This window comes from Cadophora gregata, assembly GCF_030347475.1.
Source record: "Cadophora gregata isolate MNR1 chromosome Unknown scaffold_3, whole genome shotgun sequence".
Classification (NCBI taxonomy): Eukaryota; Fungi; Ascomycota; class Leotiomycetes; order Helotiales; family Ploettnerulaceae; genus Cadophora; species Cadophora gregata.
The window spans coordinates 858970-885778 of NW_026695926.1; the positions used below are offsets into that span (position 1 = coordinate 858970).

The following is a 26809-nucleotide window of genomic DNA, read 5'->3' on the forward strand; positions in this document are numbered from 1 at the left end:
TGGTGCCAGAGCCGTGCAGCCTCTTCTCCAAGTCTTGGCGTTGTGGCCTGTGCATTCAAGGCTGAGGCTATGACTTGACTTCGACTCTCGACTCTTCCATTCTTCCTTTCTCTTTGCGAAACCCCAAATCAATCACAACACCCCACTACAAAGGTCACCTAGGCCACGAAAGGGGCTCGAGAGACGGTTCCTCTATCTCTTGGCTGTTCCAGAAGTTGCGTAATTGAAAGCGCACTCAAAGGTGAATAGACGCAGCTGCCGGTAACAGGAAGCTACTCTCGCCGTCATTACAGAGTTATTCGACTCATCAACACCACTACCAAACACAATACAACACACCGCGCACTGCGCAACAGTCGATCACCATGGGCGTTCCCAAGTTCTTCAGATGGATGAGCGAGCGATACCCCGCAATCTCGCAACTGATTGCAGAGAATCGCATTCCGGAGTTTGACTGCTTGTACCTGGACATGAACGGTATCATTCACAATTGTACGCACAAGGACTCCGACGATGCCATGTTCCGAATGACGGAGGAGCAGATGTTCATTGCTATTTTCAATTACATTGAGCATCTGTTTGGCAAGATCAAGCCAAAGCAGCTGTTTTTTATGGCCATTGATGGAGTTGCGCCGAGAGCAAAGATGAACCAGCAGCGAGCTCGAAGATTCCGAACTGCGCTGGATGCCGAAACTGCCAGAGACAAGGCGATCAAGGAAGGGAAGGAGATGCCAAAGGAGGAGGCATTCGATAGTAATGCGATTACTCCAGGTAAGTCACACAAGCATTGCGCTCTGCTGGCCGACACTGACATACTCAGGTACGGAATTCATGCACAAGCTCACTCAGCAGTTGAAATATTTCATCAACAAGAAAGTTTCCGAGGACAAGGATTGGCAGGGAGTGGAAATCGTTTTATCTGGCCACGAAGTTCCTGGCGAGGGAGAACACAAAATCATGGAGTACATTCGCCTGGCTAAGGCACAGCCCGATTATGATGCGAACATTAGACATTGTCTGTATGGACTCGATGCCGATCTGATCATGTTGGGTCTATTGAGCCACGATCCACATTTCTGCTTGTTACGTGAAGAAGTTACGTTTGGAAGACAGAGCAAAGCAAAGTCTAAGGAGCTGGAGCATCAAAACTTCTATCTGATGCATCTCTGCATTGTACGAGAATATCTGGAACTGGAATTTCAGGAGTTGAAGGAGCCTGGCGTTCTTTCTTCCCCATTCGACCTAGAACGAGTTATCGACGATTTCATTCTCATGGCGTTCTTTGTTGGCAACGATTTCTTGCCTAATCTGCCAAACTTGCATATCAATGAAGGAGCACTGGCGTTGATGTTTAAGATCTACAAAACGGTTTTGCCCAAGGCGGGCGGATTCATAAACGAGGGCGGTGTCATCAATATGCAACGTCTGGCAATGTTACTAGAGGAACTTTCCCACGTTGAATATCGTTTCTTCGAGTCCGAAAACTCGGATAAGAGCTGGTTTCGAGGTAAACAGATGGCCAAGGAAGATGTTATGGTCAAAGGAAAGACCAAGGGCAAAGTCACTATGACCTCACCTCAGCGAGAGGTTTGGAAAGACGTCAAGAAGTATGTTACGCGTCGCTCTGACGAGCCATTGGATCTTCCAAGCACTCTACCGGCAGCGGACCGGAAGTTTGTTCAGGATCTCGCTGAGAGTCTCCATCTGGAGTGGAAGACGGTGGAGAACGAACAAGGTGATCGTCACATGCAGCTCTCTTTCCCACCAAAGCTTGAAGCCGATGAAGAGAGCGAAGATGAGGACGAGGAATCTCAGCTTGCCATTTTGCGTGTTGTGAAGCAGTATGACAATGCGAAGGTGGTTGATGTCTCCAAAGCAGAAGCCCAAGCAGAGATGGACAAGCAGTATGAGGCCAAATTCCAGGAATGGAAGGATAAATACTACAAGGGAAAGTTCGAATGGGACCGAAAGAACGAGACCGAGTTGACCAAGCTTTGCGAAAACTATGTGCAAGGTCTTCAGTGGGTTCTTCACTATTACTACAGAGGAGTTGTCTCCTGGCCATGGTACTATCAGTATCACTACTCGCCAATGATCTCCGGTAAGTGACAATAGCTGGCGAACCATCCTTTCACTAACTCTATACCAGATGTTATCAAAGGCTTGAAGGCCAATGTGGATTTCAAGCTTGGGCAACCATTCCACCCATATGAGCAACTCATGGGTGTTCTCCCGGACAGAAGTAAAAGCATTGTACCCAAAGTGTACCACGATTTGATGACCAATCCCGCCTCTCCCATCATCGATTTCTATCCTCGAGATTTCGAACTCGACATGAACGGCAAAAAGATGGAATGGGAAGCCGTTGTCAAGATCCCTTTCATTGACGAGAAGAGACTGCTTGATGCGATGGCACCGAAAAACGCTCTGTTGAGTGACGATGAGAAGTTTAGGAACGAGTTCGGAGTCACACTGAAATTCAGTCATGATCCTGATATCGACTTTACCTACCCATCGTCGCTTGTTGGTATCTTTCCGGATATTCCACATTGTCATTGCGTTGAGAACATCTTTGACCTGCCAACTATCGAAGGATTGGAGTACCACGTTGGTTTGATGGATGGCGTGAAGCTTGGTGACGAAGCACTTGCTGGCTTTCCGAGCCTGGCAACCCTGCCATACAACGCCACCCTGGGGTTTCATGGCGTCAATGTGTTCCAGCAGGACAGTCGCAACGAAAGCATGGTTGTTACCATCGAGAATACGGAGGTTCGAACAAATGTGACAACTGCCACGATGAAACTCGGACAGCGTGTTTTCGTTGGCTACCCATTCTTAAACGAGGCCAAGGTTGTCAAAGTCTCCGATGAACTTTTCGACTACTTCCCGGCAGAAGAAGGATCTTCTCATCCCATTCAGAATCCACACGGACCGCGTGAGATCGATGATTTCCGCAAGAAGGCAGAGAGACTCGAGAGTACCTATAGCAAGCGTCTTGGCATCATAATTGGTCCTGTCGAGTCCATTATGCACGTGGAGATGCTAAAGGGCTTGAAGAAAACTGACGAAGGAGCCACCATCAAGGAGTATGCTGTTATTCCTGGAATGGACACAGAATTTGCTTCTCAGGTGGTGGTTGATGAGGTCATCAGTGAGGATCCACGATTTATTGAACAGGCGGCCATCCCTATTGAAGAAGAATTTCCTCCAGGGTCGAGAAATTTCTTCCTCGGAGAATTCAACTACGGTCGACCACTAGAGGTAGTTGGCCACAAAGACAACAAGGCGGAGGTGTGGCTATCAGTCATTAAGGGCAAAGAGGTCGAGTTCGGCAAGTTCGTTGTCCAGTCTCAGAACACACAGAGCACATACACTCCCTCGTTTGCCGTGGCTAAGATGCTGGGTCTCCACCCTCTTGTACTGAGCAAGATCACTTCTTCGTTCTCTGTTTCCGCTCTTGGGCTACCTCGACTGAATCTAGGGCTCAACTTGAAGTTTGAATCGAAGAAATTGAAGGTCTTGGGTTATTCCCGACGCTCGGACAAAGGTTGGGAGTTCAGCAACAAGGCGATCGAGCTGCTCAGTACCTATATGACTAAGTTCCCGGAGTTTATTGCTGGCATCCAGCGCAAGCCACAAGGAAACGAGTACGAGGAAACGGATTTCTATCCCAAGGAGATTGCTGGAGCGAAGATCAAGGAGATCGCAGCATGGCTCAAGTCGATCGAATCGAAGAACTTTGAGAAGGTTCCTCTCGACGCAGAGCAACTTGATTCAGATGCAGTTATGGCCATTGAGCAGGCCGCTGACAATGCACTAGCTAATGGTCCACCTCCCGAGGCCAAGAAGTTGAAAGGTGTCCCTCGCAATGCACTGATGAAGCCTTCTGATGCGGAACATCGTCTTGGAAACCAAAAGTTCGCACTAGGTGATCGGGTTGTGTATGTCCAAGACTCGGGTCGTGTCCCAATTGCAACTCGTGGCACTGTTGTTGGCATATCTCGCACCCCTCGAACCATTCTCTTGGATATTGTTTTCGATGTCACTTTCATGAGCGGAACCACACTGGGCGAGCGCTGCTCTCCTTTCCGTGGCTCTACCGTCCCAATTGCTTCGGTTCTCAATCTTACCAATAAGCAGGTCATTGCTGGTTCGAAGGCAGCTGATGAAAAGCGCCCAGCTCAAACCAGCACACCACTGACTGTCAACGGAGGCTACGGCCAAAACGGATATGGTGCTCCAGCTGGACCAGGAGGTCGAGGACAATTTCGCGAAGCCGCGGCACCTCCACCTTTGAGAGGCTCGTTCCGTGGGGCTGTAGCTGGTCAGCAGAACGGATTTCAGCGCGGAAACGGATATGCTCCTCGAGGAGGCAGGGGACGAGGCGGCTACTCCAACGATAATGACATGGCATCCATGATGAATAACATGTCATTGAGAAGCGACCCACAACAAATGAACGGCCGAGGAGGCAGAGGTGGACCGAATGGTTCCCGAGCAGGGCGTGGCAACGCAGCTCCTCAGCCGCAGTCTTTCAACGCTGTTCCACCACCAGCCAGCCTAGACACCCGCGGACGAGGACGTGGTGGCCGGGGACGTGGTGGTGGTGGAGGAAGAGGCCGCGGTGCGCCAAGAGGACGAGGCGGTGTTGCACAGGAGCAGCAGACGTGAAATTTCATTTCTCTTGCCGCTCATTCTGATGGTCTGGATGACGGACACTTGGATTAACGAACTTCGACTGCTGCGTGGCATGGCTAATAAGCAGGCAGAATGACTTGATTACACTATCAGATCACTTAAGCCTTTTTGTAGCACGGTGACGAAAGCCGATGTATTGTTCGTTAGTTGCACAAATCTGACGTCTTGCCCTGTGAATTACGTGCGAGATGTATTCGCGTAAGGTGCGTAGCGTAAGAAGGATGGCTGATTTTCTGTATTCCAGATTATACAGATGATAGGCACGTAGATTAAGTGCCGAATGCAAATTCTCAGCCTATGAATGCTTTCAATATTTGTGACGTGGATGACCGTCGTGACTGTATTGGTATTATGGCAGCTGGTGTCGGGATGGACTTTGCTTTTCTCGCTTACTTCAAAATAAGTGGGGGACCTGTTGCTGCCCCATTTTTCCCCGTCCTCGTTTCAGCCCACAACAGTTACTTGGGCGCGCCAGAGCTCCGAAAGACCACTTTCTGGTCTGTCTTGTATTCACTGAATATACGACACAACAGGTCGGATCGCCAGGAGACTAATGAGCCACAATGACTGAAAGTAGTCATTCGAAACTAACTCATCCTTTGAATCAGCAAATTATCTGCGAATGAAGAGCTCAGCTGTATTTCACCATGTCGTGGTCCATTGAGTACAAAAAGTCTAAACCGAAAATCGATGAACATGTCCATCATGCCTGATAGCAGCGATCCAGAAACCAGGCCCATCACCAGCTCATTGCGACTACTGAGAACTCATTCCCAGAACAACCTTTCCAAGCTCTTCACTCGAACCAGTAGTGGTACGCAGATTATCGTAATACATAACATTGCACGCACCAAAATAACGTCTACTAGCTACTGGAGGCTTCTGTCTTGGTCAAACGCAGAAAAATAGTCACTTCGAAACAAAAAGTTCAATGGGTAGGCGACGATCGTTACGCGTATGAACATGTGATCATGAACTGAGTTGTTATTATTAATTCTGATCTTCAATAGTGCCCAATTTTGCCCTCCGTCGCCGGAATGGAAATCCTGTACCTACTATGGTAGCTTCCATGACAATACCCGGAGCTTGTCAGATCGTTTTGGTAATGAAATACTGCTAGAGACAAAATCTACCAGTCTCTCCCTGGATTCCGAGCCGCACTCTTCTCAACGAAATACGGTATCTTCGTCCCCCACTCCTCATTCTGAACATCAAACTCAATCCCCACACTCTCACACCGGCTCTCCAACTCCCTCCATAATCCCTTCTCCCCCTCTTCATTCTCCATCCACCACTTCTTCCCATCCCAGCGATCCACCTTCCTACTCACCCTAATTTTCAACACCCTCAATCCATACACGAATTTATCCTTCCTCTCCAGTAGATCAAACACCTGTTTCATCCACAACCTGTTATCGAACTCCGTTGCAACCTCACGACCTGGCTTGACTTTGACGCGGAGAGTAAGCGTGTGCAAATCTGGAGGAAGAAGTTCCACCATCGACGTGGGCGACTCTACCCAACTCTGGTGTCCGCACAAAGCAGCCACATCAATCGACAGGGTCTTAAGCACACTGAAATCTCTCAGCGAGCCAATGAGCAGACTATCTCGCTCCACTGCTCTCAAACCAGTTTGCAGGCCATACATCTTGCGGAGACCTTCATTGGTGGTTGCTGGATTCGCGGCATGCCCGCGTGTATTGCAGTATGTGTGTCTAAGATCGAGGTCGAGTTCTCTCAGACTGGCTTTGTGTTTTGCTAATGCGTTGACGATGTTTTTGTGGAAGGGGGCGTGGCAGCCTGACCAGCTCGTCGCACAGTGCGAGTCCTGCGACCAGCGGAAGTAGGTGAGGGCTTTCGCCGCGGCGAGAAGTGCAAATGTGTCGCGGGGCTCTAGCTCGCTCTCGTCAAGAGTGAGGGATGTAATGTTGGACTTGTTGGTGTAGGGTGAGAGATCTGGATCTGGATCGTTGCCGCAGTTGAAAGGTGTCATGGGTGTGAGGAGGGAGAGGGTATGGAGGCTGGGGAGGAGTAGATACGGGAGAAATTGGTTGAGCTCCATCTCATATTCTCGATGCCCTTTAGTTCCGATGTCTGTGTTATCATTAGTCTTCCAGCTCTCCTCAGGATTCATCTTGGACATAAAATCTCAGGAACTTACGTAGCGAGCTACACATAAACAACTTCTCCAACTTCTCCAAGACAGGCCTTTCCTCTCGCAAGCTTTTCGCAACCATCTTTCCCAATGGGGTGCCATCATAGCCCACCTCAATCGGCATCATATACATCGTCTTGACATTCTTCAGCAGCGGAAGCATCTTGCAAAGCAATTCCTCTTCATCAAGCTCTCCATCAGGATCCCACGCCGCCTTATAGTAGTCAGCAAGAAAATCAGTGAACGAAAAGCCGAGCATGGAAGCCTCCTTTTTCAAAGCCTCGTAGACATCTTTGTAGCGTGAATTCTTGTCTTCCGGGCCAAGGTAACCGTCTTCCTCAACCTCGATTTCGGAATCTGGGCTCGATGCAAGACTGTCTGAATCAGATCCTGACTCTGATGGCTCAAAATCTGAATCTTCGTTATCGGACTTTGAGATTTTGAAGTAGGCTGGCATGGGTTGTGCCATCAGTGCTTTACGTTCAGCTTTTTCCTTCTTCTTTCTATATTTCTCCTTCAGCTTTTCAAAGGCGATTGACGGATCATCTTCTTCGTTGTTGTGATCATTTTGGTCTCCTGGGTTTGAGATCCCCTCGTCATCAGTACCACCTTCTTCAATCGTAGCAATAGACTCTTCCTGAGAATCCCAGGGCTCGTCATCACCCTGCCCATCGCCTTCATCATCCTCAACCTCAACCCCAACGTCCTCCTCTTCCTCTCCACTATCCTCCTCACTGCTTTCCTCTTCCTCCCAACCACCATTCGGATCCCCAACATGATCCTCCAACCTCGGGCACTTACCCCACTCCCCAATATCCAACTCCTCAACACGAGCTGCCAAATCGTTTCTCCACAACATCGTCAACCAGAACCGCTTCAAAATCTTCGAATCATGCTCGACACCATGATACGTGAACTTGCGGTACAAAAGCGGCACGACACATGTGTAAAGTTTCGGGGATACAAGACACAGGCTGGCAAGGTCGGATGGTGAGGGAATGTGTGACAGGATCTCAGAGAAGATTTCCGGTGCAAGAGACATGAGAAGTAAATCGCTTTGAGTGTCCTTCGATGCGGTGTTAGTTTCAGACATCACCACCAAGTCGGATCGCAAATTTTGCCTTCTGTTCTCCTCTCGAGCTTGATTCGGAGACTCAAGTACCTCTTCATTCTCAATCTCAGAGTCGTCGTCTTGAGTATGTTCGTCTCCACAAGCATTGTGATCCTTTCCCTCTCCACTCGCATCTCGAGAAGCATCGGCAGCAAGCCTCTCCACAAGCTCTTTTCTCAATCCATGAACCGGCAGTCCTCGTTTCTTAAGTTCTGCCTTAAGCTCCACGAATTTGAGGCTACCGAAATCCGCCATAGTGTTGTACCTTCTCCCCTTTTGCTCTTTCTCCAGGTACCTTCCGTCGAAAGGAGCTGGACAAGGCTAGACAGGACAACAGAATGAAGATTGAATTTATGAATGGAATGAGCACACCAGAATAGATTGTGATCAGTTTGGAATGCTCAGTCTCGAAAGTGAGATGTCAAACCTCTGGTGACTAAGCAGAGACAAGTTAACAGGTGGGTCTGAGAGGCACAGCAAGCAGGCATGACCACAAAGATGGGTCGATGGAACAGGCAGAATTCGAGATCCCCTTGGCCTTGAAATGTGGGCGGAAGTGTGATTAGAATCCATCCCGCTTGTCTGCCTGACATGGTTGCTGATAGCGTATTCATGTAGATAGCTCTTTCCGAGCTTCTTGTTGAAATGCTTGGGATCATCTCGCATGGGTGCCAAGGATTTAATCCCCGTATTTTACTGCAATACTAGATTCTGGTGAGGATGAGGGACTTAAAAATTTCAACATCAATAGAGAGCTGTTGGTGTGATCGTTGTACTCCGATCGAAGGCTTCGTTTATACATGCTGCTATGATAATTTCAAGATTTTAAACACCAGCATTCATCTCGCGTATTTTCCATCCGATCCGCTCCAGTTTTTCCAGTCACAAGAGTCAACAATCAATTACTGGGAATGTTCCAAAGCGAATGAAGAGGAAATATCTGAATTTTGACTACATCGAACATCACAGCCTGCAAAACCCACAAAACGAGACCAACACCCTCCGATGCACCTCTCCGCCTTACCCTCCTCCAGCTCCCATCAGTCATCGCATCATCATGTATGAATACTTTTATATCCTTCCCACGCTATGCCTCCATCCATTTCCATTCTATCTTAGCATCCACCCCAGCTGCCCATCTATCTATCCATCCAGCACCTACCAACACCCACACCATCTCCCAAGCAGCCAACTCCACACCCCACCGACCCCCATAAACCTACAACCCATCCAAAAGTATCAAATCCAATCGTATCTTATCCTGTCTTATCCACACATAGAGACTCAGACACGCAAACACACAGTCATCCATCTTGGCAATTTGTAAAAGAAACTGAGAATTATTAGACAAGGAGAATATAGGAAAACCACTTGAAAAACAGGCGTGATAAAAACAACAACATTGAAACAAATATTACAAATGCGAGGAAAAAGAGCAAGCAGCATCCGAACATGCATCCCTCAACAGCATCCTGCTCTTCAATAAAAAGGCCGATACCACAGTGGAACGAAGTCGAGCTCGAAACTGGACGGACGGAACGCAAAGAACTGCCAGGAGACCCCAAAGTGTGTACCAGATCAGATCCCATGCCCCCCCAGACGCTCCCACGCTATGCACCCAATCATCCAAAGCCAAAGCCAGCACCAACGCAAAGACGCAAGCAACGACAACAACGACAACGACAACTTGCATATCTTCTTTTCGTATCTGGAGGAGTTCGAGTCGTACCGTATCACACATATGTAGGTAGTAGGTTGAGTGAGTGAAAGCGTTGTGTATGTTCAAAGGTGAAAATTCAAATATATCAGCTCTCTTGCCATTGATCGAACAGAACGGAACGCATGCACGCAATGCCCGCCCCTCCCATTTGCTTGAATCAGTCCAATGAGCCCAACGTTGAAACCGATCCGATCGCCTCGCCTGCCCATGTATTGTATAGTACGTACGTAGCCTAACCAGACCAAGCCGATAAAACCGTGCCATTTTGCTTTGCATCCATCCGCATTAAAGAACTCCGCCTCGCCCTCCATACAATCGAAGCAGCTGTGAATTTCAAAATTTTGTAATGTTGTAGTCAATCGTCCGTATGTCCGTCCGTCCATCCAGTTCCGAATCCGTCCCGTTCCGTTCACCACGCGCGCGTTCCTCAAAAATGTCGAAATCGAAATAGAACATACAAAGCAGAGAATGTTGCTGTGCGAGAAAGTTTTCAGTGAATTTTGCCTTGCCCCTTTTCTTTATGCCCGGCCCCCACGCCCACGCCATCCAAACCAACCTGACCGCCTAGCAACCGTGCCGCGCCTGTCTGCGAGCACCAAGCAAATATTCCCTTCGTTGACTGCCGAGAACCGTTGCCGAATAGATAGCCTAGATATCTCCGAACGACATGGATATGTCTATGATTTCATTTCAACCCCGAAAGCCGTCCTGAAAAAACAGTCATACAAGTGAAGTGGAAAGAGAATGTCCCGCGGACCTATGTATAATCGAATTGTGTAGCAAAGGGAAAATCGATGGTGCAAAAACACTTTGGCGATGCCACCTAAGCGGGAGACTTGCTGGGAGCAAGCTGAGCCGAGCTACCGTTCTGACGAGCATCACCGCTACTCATTGATAAGTTGTTGATACCAGAGGAGAGGAATGCAAATGGATCGCTTTCTCCCTGGTTGGCATAGAAGTTGGAGGGTCCAGCAGAAGCGGGTCCGTTGCTGGCCGATTGGAACGCGGCTTCAGCAGCACGGCTATCAAATGGCCCAGCAGAGTGAGATCCACCGCCCTGGCTGAAGTGGGTGTTGAGAGATCCAGGGTATGGACCGGTTGAGGCACCTAGGCCTGATGGTAGAGCATATGTGCTTTGGGGACCACCGAAGTGCTGGCCACCATATCCACCGCTGGAGCCGAAACCACCAGCAGCAGAAGCAAATGGTCCTGGTCCTGGGGTACCAGCCATTGAGCCTGGACCCATTCCATAGTTCGATGGCGGATCCATTGGAGAAGGATAACCAGAATCAGCCACAACAGCCGCACCTGCACGGCTGGCGCCACATCGGAGACAGCTAACGTTCTTTGCAAAATTGTGATATCCGCAACCCTCGGATCCACATTTCCAATCGCCTGCTCGGAAAGGCACAACACCACCGCCACCTCCCATTCTGCCGCCACCGTGGCCACCTCCCATCCCACCGTGATGTCCCATGTGTTGTGGTGGGGGCATCATTGCTGGAGGGCCGTACCCGTAGCCACCACCGCCATAACCTCCCATAGCATCACCACTTGGACCGGCACTCATAGCTGGGAACGAACATCGGAAACAGGCGGTTCGGCGCTGGAAGTTGGAGAAGCCACAGGATGGGCAAGTCCAATCTCCAGGACGGGGGCGGTTCTTGCTGGGTGGGAAAGGAGTAAGAATTTCTGCAGCTCGGTCAAGAACACGGCTAGAGGATGGGGAGACTTCGATGGCCTTCTCGTTGAGAGCTCGTCCATTCATACATAAACTTTCGGCTGCCTGGTAAGGAGTTAGAGCATGTCCGCGCACATTAAAGAATTTCAAAAGCGCAGAATGGGATAATTTTAACAACTTGTCATAAAGGAGCAGGACGTATTCGTACGGTGCCGATACCACAATTTGATGTGATTTGCACGCTTGACAGAATAGACAGAGTTGGGTAGGAGATAATGAGCTGACCTCTTCGTGTGATGAGAAAACGGCGAAACCGGATCCAGTCGGCTTGTGCTGGTCTGGTGTTCGCAGAGTCCAGAAAGCGATAGGGCGACCTCCAAATTGGGTGAACCAGCTCTCCAACTCGGATTGAGTGGTATCGTGGGGCAGACCAGCCATGTGAAGAACTTTGCTACGTTCAGACAAAAATGCTCGAACGTCAGCTCGGGCATCCATTGGTCTTGTAAGGACATCTGGGTGCTCGTGGGGAGGTTGAGATTTTTTAATCAATCCTCGAAGAACTCTTGCCAAAGTCACAGCCTCCTCCATAGCTCGACGGGGAGAGGCGGGGGCCAAAGCATGTAGGTGGAACGGAAGGTTATGTTTGATCTGCGCACTTGCTTGGACTGGCTCTACCTCGAGCGCAGCACAGATATTGGACAACATTGAGGGGCCGAATGGGAGAGACTCGGGGTGGTGTTGTTGCCATCGCTGGTACTCAGTCCTCAGGTCAAAAGTTCGGGAGTGCTGGAGGTAAGGGGGAAGCACAACGGCCTTGTCTCTGGCTTCACGGGGGAGCTGAACTCGAAGGTCCCAAGAATCCAGGGTAACGAAGGAGAAATCGAGGCCCTGTGAAACAAGATGTTCGTTGGCAAAGGCGTCGAACCTGTTGATTGCATCACGGAACTTTCCTGCATTGCGAACGTCTTCCCAGGTCAAAGTTGTCAAGCTCGCTGCACAAAACAAAACGTCAGCAGTTATCCCACTCCCAGTGTGTAGACCTTTCCCGAGTCGATGGAGTTGTGTACAACTTTGTAGGTCGGCCGAAATGCTACTTACTGCAGAGCGGAGTAATAGGGGTATTAATGGGCCTGACCAAAACGCTTTCTAGGTACAACTGGAAAATCAAAATATTAGCAGATTGTCCTGAAGTATCTGCGGCGGGGTTTTGTTAGAGCTCACCTCCTCGCAGGTTTTGGCGTCGAGAAGAATCCACGCAAGCTCTATCACCTCTGCCGAATCCTTCGTGACATATACTCCGTGTTCGTCGCAGGTCGTTGCTACATGAATTACCACGTATCGGTCCAGGTTTCCCTGCTGGCTCTGAGTGGAGGCAGACATCTCGAGAGGTACAACTGGCGTCGATGTAGTGTGAGCGAATCGGGAGGTGAGGTCGTTGACACGGAGCTCCAGGAGGCGGGAAGGTGAACAGCAACACAGCAAGTGGTTGGTGGAGAGGTGAGAGGGAGAAAGCGAGGATAGTAAGACGCCAAAGTTAAAGTATCGAAGGAAAGCAAATTGGATCCTAACCCTCCTTGGTGAGTGGTGGTCGTGGAGAGGGAAGGGTGAGAAAAGGAGAGGAAGAAGGAGAAGGAGAAGAGGCCGGTGGAGCAAGGTTGTCGACAGAAGCAGAACTTCGCAAATTGGCTCCAGGGAACATTGTTAGCGCAGAAATTCTGCGGTGGGCGGCGGAACATCAACGCTCGTGCTCACGCGGGAGTCAAGCGAGCGAGCGGGCGGGCGGGCACAGGGGAAAGGGAAAAGGAGAGAGTCGAGAGGAGAGTCGGATAATGAGAAACAGATCTGGAAGTTAAAACATTGAACAGTTCAGCACTTATGACTTTCTGATGTCTGTATGATACCTATATTTAAAGCAGCTGATTTTTTTATCTTTGCTTCTGTAGCTGTGTAGCTGTATTTACTTTCCGGTATATACTCAGTCATCCGTTGTTTGGATAAGTATATTGTTTACCTGGCACCCTGGATACATATATCTATCTCCATCTCGATCTGCCGTTCTGTCTCCTGCGAACAGCCTCCCTCGTCCTTGACGCGTTCGTCACTCTTCACTTTATCCGCTGTAAATATGCTCTCCAGTAGTTGCTGTGGACTGCAGCATAATACGTATCGTTGCATCCCGCTACTGCAGTGTGGCATGCACGTTCTTTGGGGCGTGGCCAGTGGTGGACTGGGGAGACTCCCTCCTCACCTTAGGCCCAGCTGTTTGGTGCGTTTGGTGATCCTGTCGGACCTGTCCTGCCAGCCAGTCTTCCGAGCTACACAGGAGCTGTCTGTTGTTTATTTCTAGCGCCGACTCTATTCTCTTGAATCGTGCACTAAGGGGGAGCGGGACGGATAGAGACGTATACGACAGACCGATTGTCTGATCTTTAGCATTTAGACTTCTTCCCTGACAATGCTTCCTTCTAGTTCTTTACATTAGATGTTTTATACAAGCTGGACCTGTCCAGTTGTGAACTCTCTTGGGTTTCTTCCTTCCTTTCCATCCGCAGGCCAAGATCAGCAACCTGGCAACCCCAGTCAAAACCCTTTTAACGTCTTTTAAACGGTCAGCCTCAATTCGAATTGCATCCACCTGGTGGACCGGCGCTTCTTTGTCCCCCCCCACTGTTCATTCTTGGGAGCCCCATACAATTTACGTATAGCACTGTTTGATATAGCCAGTATACGATCTAGTACGGAACAAATTTCATATGTGGTCGACCGCCAGATGAGTAACCACAACAAAGTGCTGATGGTTACTGAGAGCCCGAGTCACTGGTGCTTCAGTCTTCCTGCTGTACCCGATCCAGCCCTCCAACAATCTCCTAACCGCAGCATCGCCAACCAAACGATTCAATTCATCCATCTCTTGCACCCCTCAACTCCCTCGCCTCCCCTCCTCGAACCTCACCGTACCCGGTTCCGGTATCAGGAGTACAACCTCGAACGACTCTTCTTGGTTCGCCTGGCCTGGCCTGTGCCAACGGCGTGCAAGCCACGAGTCACTTCCCCTTTTCCCAGCAACCACTGGCCCAGGGCCGTCCCCAGCGCCTCTCGGGCCCCCGTCATAGGTCTTGGATCTTGTAGACATGCCTGCCACCCAACCAATCGGTGCTCAACCATGACCTTTCAGCGACCTTCCCAACGGCAGCCAAAGCCGTTGCTGAATCATCTTGGTGGCCGTGTATCACTTGTGAGGTTGCACTACGCCTGCACGTCTCTCGTCAAGAAATGCTGCAGAAATTCTTGACTTCGATACAAAACCTATACGCCCAACGGACACGTCTCGTAAAACAACCAGAAACATCGGAATGCTCAATTATTGAGGAAGCATAACCCCTGAACGCTTTTGACATCCCACGCCGGAACATCATCCCACGCAAGTCCACTCTAAATCCATGAACTAGGCTATCTATCCTCTTCGAGCCACGTACAGCGACATGCCTAGCCCGGAAAATGATACCCATAACTCGTCCCATAACCCGTTCGTTTCAGAAATCTGCAGCATGGGCAATGATCAGCCTTCCTTGCCTCGCCTCGCTTCGTTACCATCTGTACAGCAGAGTACTAGCACAGCACGGCACTAGCAAAAATAGTAAAATAATAATCTCGATCCTCATCAGGAGTCATCAATCGCCCGCATCTTCGGCATCAAATCTCCCCATCGTACGGTCAACGGCACCCTGCATGGCCGGCCTCCACCAGTGTTTGCACCGCAATGCGATCTGTCTCTTTCTTTTCCAGCCAGCACGCACCCGGTGCAATGCATCCAGAATCCCAGCTCCCAGCATCCCGTCAAGGAAGGAGTTCCCTTGTGCCGGAACGCGGAAATTTGAAGGGGTTCAGATATTGAGTGAACGAACAGCTTCAGGGATCAGGGATTTGGGATCTTTAACCGCGTTAGCCGCCCTAAGTGGGACTGCACTTTTATGAATGATGGATATATCGGAGTTAAGGAAGAGTGGCTGATGAATTTTTAATTGCCCTTGTTATTTGTTTGTTTGTTTCGCTCTGTTGCTGTGTTGATCTCGTGTGGGGGTGAGAGTGTTGGAAGATATTCCTTAAGCGAGGAAGTTTATCCACCAGACTCATTCTCACAAGAGTAAGAATGCAATTTCAGATACCAACGAAATTCAGCTTGGCTCTGTTCGTCGATTCAGGTTAAGTCACATACTATGGCGAGAACGAGAAGCCCCGTCAAGAATGCTTGTGTCCGCATGCTCACAGGGTTTACCTGCTCAAACAACATCTCCATGTCTAGCGTGCCCACGTTATTTGCTCTGGAGTTATCGCAAGCACATACCAGTGCCAACGATACAATGAAGCCATAGGATACTGTCTACGGCCTGCGTTAAGCATTCCCATTTTTCATGTGATAGCTCTCTCGGATGTTGTGCATAATTCTGCCGTATCATTCTCTTTTCCTTCTCCAGTCAGGTCACCCACTTCCACTGAGGCGTTCCTTTCAACTACCACTTTAAATTTACCTCATCTTGGGGTCTCCAATGTTGAAGACCCACTCGCCATGTATACTCTTGTCAACCATGTTGTATTCACTGGCACATCGCGAAATAGACTTTGGCGAGCTTCACTTGAAAGGGACTTTCCAACTTGAATATAAAAATGAGACATAGATGCACTGCATGTCAAAACTGTTTATAGAACAACATGGCACAAGACAATTGAATGAACCTTGCGAGATTCGCACAGTCAACACTTGGGAGTTCGTCGTCTCGAATTTCCTCAAATCTCTTCCACGCAAGCAATTTTCTGGCTGCTGTGCAGCCACGCTTCCAACAAGCGGGCTTCGTCTACTGAGCCCAAGTCAGTTTTTTCATTATGAGGCGTGCTGTCATTCCCATCTTGCGGTCACCTGTCGATAAACCACGGCGACCAGTAAGCTCCTATCTATCTCAAGTACCTGCCTACTCGCCGTGCTTTAGTAGCTCCGTTCTGCCAAGAATCGTGCTACTGATCCTTTGTGTTTTCTACCGTTCATTGCCTGAAACTCCAGACACTTCATTCTGCTCTCTCTAGATGATTTGCGACATACAGACTCGTGTCGAGATCGACAGATATACCCATCATATGTCGGGAACGTTTCACAATAAGTCATGAGCGAGCCGAGTAATGCAACGAACTGGCCATTCACAATTTGAGGACTTATTTTATCTATATAAACACAACAGGTATTGAGTCTCCTTGAGATAGCGTGGATGTCTCCCAGGGGTATTGAAAAAGAACATTGGACGCTGGATAATCAAGTCTTACTTTAAGCCTTTGACAGTACTGACTTTGGTTGAATTCATCAAGTTCAGTCTGCACTTTGAAGGAGTGCTTGATTTTATTTTTCTAGCTTCCTCAGTCGCATTGCAGCTGTTTAAGTTCCAGAAGAGGTAAACGATTGTTGTATCCTAAGACTGTCGTTAGTCTCAACCGCGTTGCCATTTCCTTTGCTGCTGCCATCTGTCAAATCAATTGTGATTTGGACACCCCACGAAACTCTCTCGTCTCGCGTTAACCTTCAATCCTCATGAACCTCAATTCCAAGCTCAATAAGGCACTTGCAAAGTGACATTGCTTGAGTAAGCTTCAAACTAAATTTTTCTTTCCCATGGGAAGCTGTAACTGGTTGCCCATCGGTCGTTTCTCACCGAACCCACAGCTGGAGAGTTAGCTAGCTTCATATATGTTTCCACACTACTCTGGTTTCACCTTCCAACAGAATGGAAATGTCACTTTCACGCTGGGGCTTCGAGAGCTGATCGTATTCACGATTTGAGTTCGGGTTTCAAACCGGACGGAGAGTCAAGCCCACCAATTCGAACATAAAAGCCCTGCCTTTCCCGCCAAATCAGCCATCCTGCTACAGACATCGCTGGATATTCATTGAAAATCATGGGCTATTTGCCTCCGCATCCTTCAAACAAGGTTTATCTTCTATCATAGATCAGTTGCAAGTTTTCTACGTGCGGAGATAATTCTGATGGCATGTCATTTTTTAAGGGCATCTTGTCGGCTCTCGTGGTCGAATCAGTTCTGGTGTCAACAGGGTCGATATTTCCAACTATCATTTTTCTGTCCTGTCGTAGAGAAATGCTAAGGGGAAGTCCATTCCTTCGGGGGCCGCATAACGCGCTTCATGACCTCCGTTCCTCGGCTTCTAACAACACGATTCGGTGTCTTGATGTGTTCAAAGATCCGAGATCTTGGTCACTTGGATCCATTCCTTACCACCCTCATTCACATGAGTATTGCCCCGAGAACATCTTACGTTACTTTGGTCCTGAAAATAACAAGAAAGTGGCCCTATATACCTTTTCCCATCCGACGTGGAATCAGCATCCGTGAATTATCCACCTGAATCCTCTACTCTGTCTTTCGGTCTCTCTTACCTCTGATAGCATCGAACTAAAAGACATCTCAAGCACCGTGATACAAGTCTTTCAGCTGTACTAATTCACTTCCGATTCTTCGTTTCTGACAATTCCTGGATATAAACATCTATTGGCTCATCGCAAGGGGGCACGAATATTGACCATCAATGACAGCACCTTGAGATGTGTTGACAGTTGAGTAAGATGGGAGCGTCGCACAGTAAGGATAGGAAGCTTGTCGATACCATTGCCAAAACTTTCTCGACGATTCACTATATGACAGTCTGTGTTTCCACGCTAGACGTGGTTGTATGAGATGGATGAGGAATGTTGTTGTCATATCTCGCGTCGTCGTGATTTGCCCCAACAGCTGTCAGTACACTACGGAGCGCCGAAGCAAAAGCTGACGAGGTCTCCAAGGACTCAGGATATGTGAACTTTTCATCAGTAGAAAGGCTTGAGCAACAAATCTCACGAGGTCTCGGCGTTCATACAGAATTGGTCACCATGATACTTTCCCTTGAAGGTAAGAGGAGCTGTTGATCGCAAGACTTATCGCACCTCGACACCACATGTAAAGGAAGAGATGATGTGTGCAGATATAGCTTGAAACTGAAGACGCCAGCTATACCTAACCGACGTCATGGAAGCTCTACTGCCTGATATCTCTCCCCGTTTTATCACCACCTTCAGCACTCCGAACCTCCAACACAACTTGCGACTTCCCGTCCTTCTCAGTCGCTCTTGTAACGCCTTCAACAAACTGCTGCTGGATCTCCACTCCGTCCAAAATTGCTGCAGTCTCTTCAAGTGAAGCGCCGCGAGTCTCAACGAAGAGGAAGTAAACTACGAGCAGCTCAACAAAGAGCCATACATCGTACACGATATAGTCTACTTGAATTAGCTTTCGGACACAGCAGGTATTTGAGAATTTTAGTTTCATACATTTCCATTTTATGTTCGTGACACCAACAGGATTCGCATATTGGTTGAAGATGAGAGCCATCGCCACGAAGAGATTGTAAAGCACGAGACCCTGGAAAACGTCAATATCACATAGTCCATGTTTTACATAGATATGGATGACTTACTCGAGCTCGAAGGTGGTACGGAAGGATTTCGACGACATAGGTGACTTGCAAAGGTCCCCATCCGATGCTGAATGCCATGTTGTAAAGGAAGATCATGGCCAGTACACCCTTCGCAAGTCCCTTCGCACCTGCGCCTTCCAGATTCGTAGATTTCTCATATGATGCCATGAGAGCAGTCCAGACTGTGGTTACATATGAGCAAATCATTCCATTGGGAAGGAAGAAATGGCTACTCACTGATATATGTAATCAACATGCCGATTGTGGAAGTCAGGAACATGAGACGCCGTCCAAATCTGTTGACCAGAAGCGAAAATATCAACGTCATGACCAGATTCCAGATTGTGAGAATGCCGTTGATGAGAGTCTGCTCTTCCTGTGATGTGTAGCCGATAGAGTCCAGGATGAGGGTCAGGTAGTACGAAATCAATCCATTGCCGGACCACTGCGAGAAGAAGCCCACAGCCAGAATGATGACGAATCGATGCCTATTACCCTTAGTCTTGAAGAACGACATGTAGGATGTCGTCTCTAGCGCCTCTTTCTCCAAGCGCAGGGCTTCCCGGATCTCTTCCAGCTCGACAAGAACCATATAGTCATTTGCATCGCCATTGGTGTGATATTTGACGATAAGATCTTTCGCCTTATCTTCCCTGTCGTTGTTCACCAGCCAACGTGGACTCTCCTCGATGAAGTAGCAGGCGCAAATCTGAATGATGCTAGAGAGTCCTTGAAGATAAGAAGGGATTCTCCAACCCCAATCGTTGTTGAGTCTGAAAGTACCGTATGTGATCCAAGCAGCGGCGATGGCTCCCAGGGACCAGAGTGCGTTGTAAATACTGACCAAAGGTGCTCGTTGAGTTGGGAACGCCAGCTCCAGAATTAGAAGTGGAGCTGCGGTGATATTGAAGGCAAGGCCGAATCCTAGGAGACCACGAGCAGCGATAAACATTCCAGCTAGTTTTGTCAATAAAAGATTTCCATATAATCACTGGATCTGGTACCCACTGTTTTTCGCGGCACCTTGAAGAATGGTCCCGACAAGCATTATTGCGGCACCAAACACAAGAGTTGCTCGACGGCCAAACTTATCGCAGGCAATGGCGCAAAACGGGAGCGCGACAAGCTGTCCAACATTCTGAATGGCATTCAACAAGGCAAGCGAGCTTGCGCCAGGATTATTGAAGAAAGCTTTCCACGTGTCCAGTGTTTGCAGTCCATCTTGAAGCAATTAATTAGCCGAGTTTCGGTTTATTTACAACGGACTGAACGACATACTCATCATAGAACCATCATAACCAGTCGCGTACGAGGAAATGAGCGACAGGACAAGAATCAAATTGAGAGTAACCATTCCACTGTTGGCAAAATATCCAGTTTTGCGGCCACTGAGGGCCGCATCCATCATTCCTTGCGAGGACATGATTGCAAGCACCGCGAAGTTATCGAGAAACACTTAATATATGACGTTGATCGTGGAATGTCCAGAAAGAAGAAATACCTGATTCAAGCAACATCTTGTATATATCCATGAAACAACAAGCCCAGTAGTGTTATCTCGCTGGACCATGCTACGCCCGCATGGACAATCTGGGGGAGCCCGAGAGTGGGATTTCCCGATTTCGCCGATTAGTTTGCCGGTACTAGTCTGGGGAAGACGGGGAACTCGATAGCTGCACGACTTCTTTCGTCAGTAGTGCAGCCGGATAAATAGAAGAAACAAGGTTTCATCGCGGAGGTACATCTAGTCTGTAACCCTGAACCTAGAGATCTTGGAGAATGAGTTTGGGGACATTTCTGACGTGCAAAAATTACACCCATAGGAGAGAAAGCTTTTGACGATTTCTGGGTTTGTACCCCGCGATTGACTGAGTCTTATATTTCTACGTCGGAAACTGAGCTATATTTGATCTCGCGACGACCAGATTGCCATTCCCCTAAATAGGAATCCGTGCCATGTTGGGGGGCGCACTGGATACGACGCTTAGACGGGATTCAACCTGAAAGTGGGACCTGAAAGTGGGATGTGGAATTCCGAGGCCTTTCAAAACCCAGATATGGTACATTACATTTAGAATTAGTACGGGAATTGACTTGGGATAGCGCATCTTTTTGTATGGTTGAAGATTATTCCCAGCTAAGAGCAGCATACTGGCTCAACCTTCTGATTTACGAAATGAGTTCACCACTGGCTTTTCGGAGTCAAGAAGCGAGAAGTAAACAAAGTTAAGTTATGTTATAGAGCTGGGCCTTCCACTTGCACTTTGCGCCTATGACCTCGACGAGGACATTTCTGTAGTCAAATTCGCGCAAAAACATTGTTTGGCTTGTTCTCAAAGCAGAGTGAGTACATAGAGCTCGACATCTTCAGGTTCGAGAAGTAAATAAAACCTTGTTAGTTGAATATTTCCAATGAAAATGCAGTTTATCTGTTGTCTCGATGCTCCCGTGATTTAGGCGGCACTGCGATACTAATTTTAACTCAATCGAACGCTTAGTCTTACAGTATGAGCATGGAGATAATGCCAGCCAGGACTAGGACATTGACTACGCCCTGCTCGACTTCGAACCTTCCAGCAGCTCCTGTAAACGTCGCCTGCGGAGCCGTACTCGTTGCAGTTCCCCTCACAGTGCTATTCGTAGCCATCTCATTCGGAGCCATCCCATGCGCAGTCATCCCATTCGTAGCCATCCCATTCCCACCGCGCGTTGTGAACGACACATTTCCCATCACAACCCCCAACGTGGGATCAACTCTCGTCCCATTCGCAAACGGGGGTAAACTCTCTCCCTCCTTCAACCCCACGTTCACCCGCTTACTCAACGGCAGCACCAACCCCAAACACCTAGCTCTCTGATCCATTCCCGCAAGCACCACCTCCCCCTGCCCCTTCCCCATAACCTCCATACTCGCCGCTCCATTATCAAACACAATCCTGTTCGGGGTCTCCACACTCCAAGTTTCCCAAACCGGCGCCCCAGCCGCTCGAAACGTATTCGGATCGAGGCTCCTCACGAACGAAATCCAGTAACTTTGCACAATATCAATAGCTTCCATACACCCACCGCTCGCAGCAGGAGTAGAGAAACATTTCGGGTCGCCACCATCGGTATTGTTCCTTCCCCAGATCGCGTACAGCTCACTTGTGTGAGGCGTGAAGAGTCCCTGGGCGGCGAGAACGGAGTCAAGGACGTTGTACCGGTAGTGGTAATTCCCCATCCCCGCGACATTGGCGGACGCGTACATGTCTGAGAAGAAGGCGGCGACGCAGGATATCTTGAGTTCTGTAAATATGGCGGCATCGCGCTGCCATTGCGGACCGCTGCCTTTGCGCAGGGTGGTGTTGGTTGCAATTGGGGAGACGGAGCGGCCGAAAAAGGAGATGTTGTTGAGAGATGGGGGGTAGGCGGAAAGCATGGCTTGGATTTCAGTGGGCGTTGTGGAGGGGCCAATGGCATTGCGCATGTGCTTTTCGAGGTCAGCATCGGTGGTGGCAGATTGGTTGGAGATGAAGTCTGGGGTTGCCTCATTACTGGTGCCTTGTTTACTTTAGTACATATTCGGCCAGTTGTAAGCGAGGGAGAATATGAGAGAGCTCACTCCCATAAATCACAGGTATCTTCTGAAACTTCCCTTGCTCCATCATCTGATAATGAGGAGCCACAAGCATCTTTCCGTCAATAGTAGGCCCCCACCCATCTTTGGCCGTCTTGTTCTGGAATTCGGCGATCGGCATCATGCGCATGCAATCAATGGGATCAATTGTGTTGAGACAGCCGGTCGAGTTGATGTTCTTAGCAAGCGAGGAGTCACGATCAACGGCGTGAGGGTCACTCCCCCAGCCCGTACTTTCCACTGCGGCGCCAACGAAGAGGTCAGGGAAGCCGGCGCCATTGTTGGCAGTAAGTAGGATATCAATTGCATTGCCACCTGAGCTGTCTCCACTTATCACAATGTGGTCGGGATTTCCTCCGAACTATCCATGGTTGTCAGATGAGATCTCGCATCGCTAATAAATGGTTCTGGACGTACTTTAGTAGCATGCTGCTTGACCCAGGTAGCAGCCGCAACAACTATCAAGATCAGCACTCTAGATGTCTGAAGTCAAGCCGGAAAGCTTACTATCGTTAAGCCCGTTATTCGGAACTGCCCCCTTCACATCACTATCTACCAACGTCCCCGCAATGAACCCCAATATCCCAACTCTGTAATTAATCCTCACAACCATCATATTCATCCCCGAAGCCTGGACCAATCCCGTCCCATTGAAATTCGCATTCGAATTCGACGAGAAGCCACCCCCCTGAATGAAAAACATGATGGGGAGTTTGGAATCGATAGTTGCGTTGAGAGGCGCGTAGATACCGAGGAAGAGACAATCTTCTGCCATGCGTTGGCGTGGGGAGCCAAATTGCAGACCTTCTTGGTTGTTGGCTGAGACGCAGAGGGCCCCTTCCTGGGATATTGTATTAGAGGATGAACTCGAACTTGAGTTAATGAAGGAGGAGGAAAATTAGATGGACGAACTTTGGTTGCGTCTTGAGTTGAGTTCTCGGCCAGAGGGGGCTGTGGAGCAGAGAATCTTCGGGTGCCCGTGGGTGGTGCGGCGAAACGGACGGAGAGCCATTGGTTGACACCATTTTGCAATGTTTGGCCTTGGTATCTGGCATATGTTAAGTCCACTGTCTGTATTAGTTCTTTATCTATTTGGAAGAAGATATTTTCACCTAAGGGATCAACAGCAGCCACGGCACCGAATAGAAACGAAACAATCTGAGCAGCAGCGACCCGCATTATTTCAAAGAGAATATCTCAATCAATGAGTATATAATACAAGAGGAGTAAGCGTAAGGAACAAATGGAAAAAGACCCTAGCAGCGGGTGGATTAAAGGCAATATTGGATAATCTCTAGACGCAAGCAAAGAGACGATTGAGATGCCACAGGACGAAAGTTTTTAAATACAGATCTCCAAAATCCCATGAACTATACGTCAACAATGCACGCATCCTTTCATGGTGCCGTCTCGGTCTCATCTTCAACCTTCAGACGAATCTGGGGCAGTAGCGCCATCCTTAACCATGTCGGTTAAAGTCTATTCTGCATCACCACTCGCACTACGGAGAAACTTTACAAGCGATAATGGAGTACCAGAATCTGAAACCGGTAAAGGAATGCTCAAACTTAACCCAAATTTGGTACGGAAATCAGGCGGTTGAAAAAAAAAGGGCAGCACGAAGAAGATTCTGTCCTCTGAAAAGTCTGGAGCAATCTCCGCAGTGAGCGACGAAGAAACAAACTTAGGCGGAACGTCTTTGCCGCAATGATTATAAGACTGGAGTATGCACCACTTTTTGAGGTTATGATGACTTGCTTGCCTAGCAAATAGTGCCAGAAAGAAGCTCACAGCGTCACAAGCAGATAGTTGCCAGCAAGTCACAATCGGCTTCCGACTAGGAAACTGGCGTTCCTAAAGCTTGAAAGTCGGATTTAAGTTCCATTGCAGGCCAGATTTCGGCGGATTCCATCCCGGAAACCGCTATATCGCTGCAAAGCCGAACAAAATCAAAATTTCGATTCGAAACCCCCTAAGCTTTCGCCTTCTTCTCCTCAACCTTCTTGACCTTCAACGCCGGGAACTTGAACGTCTTGCTCACACCACCCTTGATCTTCTTCCACCGTCCAAACTCTACCTGTGGCGTCCACGTCAGGACACCCACCCACGGCTGGACATTGTAGTGTAGGTTCAGGACCACATCGTTTGTTTGTGCGACTTTGCCTGTTGGGGCGGTAATTTGGTATTTCGCTTTTTGGTTCTTGAGATCGAGCTTGCCCCTACAAGTACCGTTACATTAGCATGATTCAGAACCAAGCGGAATCCAACCCAGCCAGATTCAATCCGCCACTCTGTATTCTGAAGCGTTTATCACCGCCTGAAGCAAGAAAGAGAGTCCTACCTTGACGGATCCACACTCTTTCCCTTCGCACTCCTAACCAACTTCTTCATAGCCGCCGGCCCAATATTCTGCAAGTGATCCGCGCTCGGATTCGTGATGATTGTATCCCAAATAACCGCCTCGTTCACCAACTCTGTAGATGTAGCGTTTGGCCATGAGGCTGACACGTACACGAAGACTTGTTTGGTGTTCCAGTTGAAGAGGGAGGAGAGGTCGGCAGTCAGCGAGAAGCGGATTACGGCGTATTCTTCTTTCTTGGTCGAGTAGTAGTGTGGGCGGCCTTTGACACTGGGAGAACAGGGTGGTTAGCTTTGGGCTCCATTGGGGATGGTGGGGATGGAATGTGAGCCTGGAGGAGAGAAGGGTAGTAGTTGCATACGTTTGGACATCTTTTACGATGATGCTTGAGCTCGGTGTTCGCGGCGCAAGCAAATCAGAGAATGCAATTAGAGCTGCAACGACGAAAGCCACGGTTGTGAAGAAGCCGAAGACATTCTGCGCGCGGACAACTGTGGAATGCATGGTAGTATTTCGTGTGGCAGGAGCCTATCTTCCTCAGTTCCTGTGGCACTATTGCATAGATTCTACTCTTATCGGCTTTGAAGAAATAGAAATAGAAGGCGAGGTGATGTGGGAGATACGGAGTGAGTGCTGTTATCCTCTCATTATCGCGAGCTTGAGTTTAACACGTCTCGACAGCCACAGCCTTCTGAGGCTTGACCGACGCTAATCGTTAGCGCAATGTGGGGTAATCGTGGCTGGTACAGTTTCTGGCTGGGCTCTGGCGTTGAGATATTCTGAATATCTTTTTACACTGTTCAGCAGAAGGGTAGAATTCTGCAACGAGTTAAGTGGCCTCGATTGGCATATTACTGCATGAACAAGTAAAGGGATATCGTCGCATCTATAAGTGCATGCTTGGGTGCATTCATAACCCAACGATTTATTCAATCCCCCGCATCAACAGCTGAAAAGTAGAAAAAGCCCCGGACGACATCGTGTCAAACCGCAAAACAACAAATTGGTATCCTACCCACGCTTTATTCCCGACCCCGCCTATCGCAGTCCCAAATCGAAATATCCTCATGAATCATCAGTCCATTGTCAGATCAAATCTCCCATTCCCGGTCACCACCGTCCAGGTGCTCTGTTCATGTTCCAGCATCCCTTACTGGACGGGCTGTACAATAGTTCCGTAGCCATGTCCGCCTGACTGAACACGGTCGCTGTAGACACCTGGAGCGCGACTGGCTGTGAAGCGACCCTCACGAGCTTGTTCGCGCCGGTCGAAGTAGATGTATTCAAGGTAGAAGGCGTGGATATGACCTGGGATGTATCTATAGGGTTGATCGTCAGCAATATTTCTGCATATCGCCGAGGGAAATTCGTAGAGCTAGAAGTGCTGGAATGTAGTCACTTACCCAAGAACTGTCAAGCAGATATTGATCAATAGATCAGCACCACATCCTGCAACTAGATAAACTCCAACCGGAGGCACTGTGCAATATTAGTATTCATCCTGAGCCAAGCTTGCGCACGGCGGATATCACTTACAAATGATGGTGATTAGCACCAAGAGGAGAGCAGATACGGCACCCATTATGATTGTGAAGACTTTATATCTTGTGCGGAGTAGGTGAAGAGTGTGTTTGTAGAGTACGTTATTGACAGCGAGTGTGCTTGGCGTGATATTATGATGATGGATGGATGGATGTGAATTGAGGTGAAGTGAGGTGCTAGAGAGATAATAAGTGTTGGACGTCTGGACGTGTTGCCGTGTTGCCGCCTCAGATGCGGCGCAAGCGGGGATGACGTATTCGAGCACCCCTGTCGAACCAAAGCAGGTACAAGACTTGGCCACGAAACATGAGATTGTTGGAAGGCGACAACGCTGATTGAACGACATTGTGAGAAAATTATCAGGGATCTGCCAAGTGTATCTATTTTTGAACAGAAGGGTATGTTCTAGAACCCTAC

At 48.8% G+C, this 26809-nt stretch overlaps 7 protein-coding genes across 7 annotated transcripts; 1 reads left to right on the forward strand and 6 right to left on the reverse strand.

Moving 5' to 3' along the window:
- The first annotated feature begins 122 nt into the window (after positions 1–122).
- On the forward strand, positions 123–8908 carry ONS95_008822 (uncharacterized protein). The gene is made up of 5 exons (XM_058502381.1): positions 123–771; positions 821–2101; positions 2150–5512; positions 5568–5653; positions 5709–8908. The coding sequence occupies exons 1-3, from the start codon at positions 366–368 to the stop codon at positions 4669–4671; spliced, it is 4209 nt and encodes a 1402-aa protein (XP_058361310.1). The 5' UTR covers positions 123–365; the 3' UTR covers positions 4672–5512; positions 5568–5653; positions 5709–8908.
- On the reverse strand, positions 5828–8219 carry ONS95_008823 (uncharacterized protein; the record flags this gene model as incomplete). The annotated part of the gene is made up of 2 exons (XM_058502382.1): positions 5828–6792; positions 6860–8219. 2 exons carry the CDS (start codon positions 8217–8219, stop codon positions 5828–5830), a joined length of 2325 nt encoding a protein of 774 aa, XP_058361311.1.
- ONS95_008824 (uncharacterized protein) lies at positions 8909–13141 on the reverse strand. The gene is made up of 3 exons (XM_058502383.1): positions 12587–13141; positions 12464–12521; positions 8909–12357 (listed from the first exon to the last, which is right to left on the reverse strand). Exons 1-3 carry the CDS (start codon positions 12743–12745, stop codon positions 10508–10510), a joined length of 2067 nt encoding a protein of 688 aa, XP_058361312.1. The 5' UTR covers positions 12746–13141; the 3' UTR covers positions 8909–10507.
- A 5278-nt stretch (positions 13142–18419) lies between these two features.
- ONS95_008825 (uncharacterized protein) lies at positions 18420–20354 on the reverse strand. The gene is made up of 6 exons (XM_058502384.1): positions 20154–20354; positions 19884–20096; positions 19113–19832; positions 18876–19057; positions 18730–18820; positions 18420–18675 (listed from the first exon to the last, which is right to left on the reverse strand). The coding sequence occupies exons 1-6, from the start codon at positions 20296–20298 to the stop codon at positions 18437–18439; spliced, it is 1590 nt and encodes a 529-aa protein (XP_058361313.1). The 5' UTR covers positions 20299–20354; the 3' UTR covers positions 18420–18436.
- Positions 20355–21375: 1021 nt separating this feature from the next.
- Positions 21376–23670, reverse strand: ONS95_008826 (uncharacterized protein; the record flags this gene model as incomplete). The annotated part of the gene is made up of 6 exons (XM_058502385.1): positions 21376–22415; positions 22477–22852; positions 22909–22949; positions 22999–23332; positions 23404–23558; positions 23604–23670. 6 exons carry the CDS (start codon positions 23668–23670, stop codon positions 21376–21378), a joined length of 2013 nt encoding a protein of 670 aa, XP_058361314.1.
- A 793-nt stretch (positions 23671–24463) lies between these two features.
- ONS95_008827 (uncharacterized protein) lies at positions 24464–25354 on the reverse strand (the record flags this gene model as incomplete). The annotated part of the gene is made up of 3 exons (XM_058502386.1): positions 24464–24710; positions 24833–25120; positions 25212–25354. 3 exons carry the CDS (start codon positions 25352–25354, stop codon positions 24464–24466), a joined length of 678 nt encoding a protein of 225 aa, XP_058361315.1.
- Positions 25355–26000: 646 nt separating this feature from the next.
- Positions 26001–26432, reverse strand: ONS95_008828 (uncharacterized protein; the record flags this gene model as incomplete). Its single annotated transcript, XM_058502387.1, has 3 exons — positions 26001–26169; positions 26254–26329; positions 26387–26432. 3 exons carry the CDS (start codon positions 26430–26432, stop codon positions 26001–26003), a joined length of 291 nt encoding a protein of 96 aa, XP_058361316.1.
- Between the last annotated feature and the right edge of the window lie 377 nt (positions 26433–26809).

What these genes read in the sequence shown, in the direction of transcription:
- ONS95_008825 (XM_058502384.1), bottom strand. Translation starts at nt 20,298, where the DNA reads ATGTCCTCGCAAGGAATGATGGATGCGGCCCTCAGTGGCCGCAAAACT. An exon ending in TTATGATGGTTCTATGATGA is followed by an intron (nt 20,097 to 20,153) that starts GTATGTCGTTCA and finishes AATTGCTTCAAG; the next exon opens with ATGGACTGCAAACACTGGAC. An exon ending in TCAAGGTGCCGCGAAAAACA is followed by an intron (nt 19,833 to 19,883) that starts GTGGGTACCAGA and finishes TGACAAAACTAG; the next exon opens with CTGGAATGTTTATCGCTGCT.
- ONS95_008824 (XM_058502383.1), bottom strand. Translation starts at nt 12,745, where the DNA reads ATGTCTGCCTCCACTCAGAGCCAGCAGGGAAACCTGGACCGATACGTG. An exon ending in ACGCCAAAACCTGCGAGGAG is followed by an intron (nt 12,522 to 12,586) that starts GTGAGCTCTAAC and finishes TTGATTTTCCAG; the next exon opens with TTGTACCTAGAAAGCGTTTT. An exon ending in CCCTATTACTCCGCTCTGCA is followed by an intron (nt 12,358 to 12,463) that starts GTAAGTAGCATT and finishes TGTTTTGTGCAG; the next exon opens with CGAGCTTGACAACTTTGACC.
- ONS95_008822 (XM_058502381.1), top strand. Translation starts at nt 366, where the DNA reads ATGGGCGTTCCCAAGTTCTTCAGATGGATGAGCGAGCGATACCCCGCA. An exon ending in TAGTAATGCGATTACTCCAG is followed by an intron (nt 772 to 820) that starts GTAAGTCACACA and finishes TGACATACTCAG; the next exon opens with GTACGGAATTCATGCACAAG. An exon ending in CTACTCGCCAATGATCTCCG is followed by an intron (nt 2,102 to 2,149) that starts GTAAGTGACAAT and finishes ACTCTATACCAG; the next exon opens with ATGTTATCAAAGGCTTGAAG.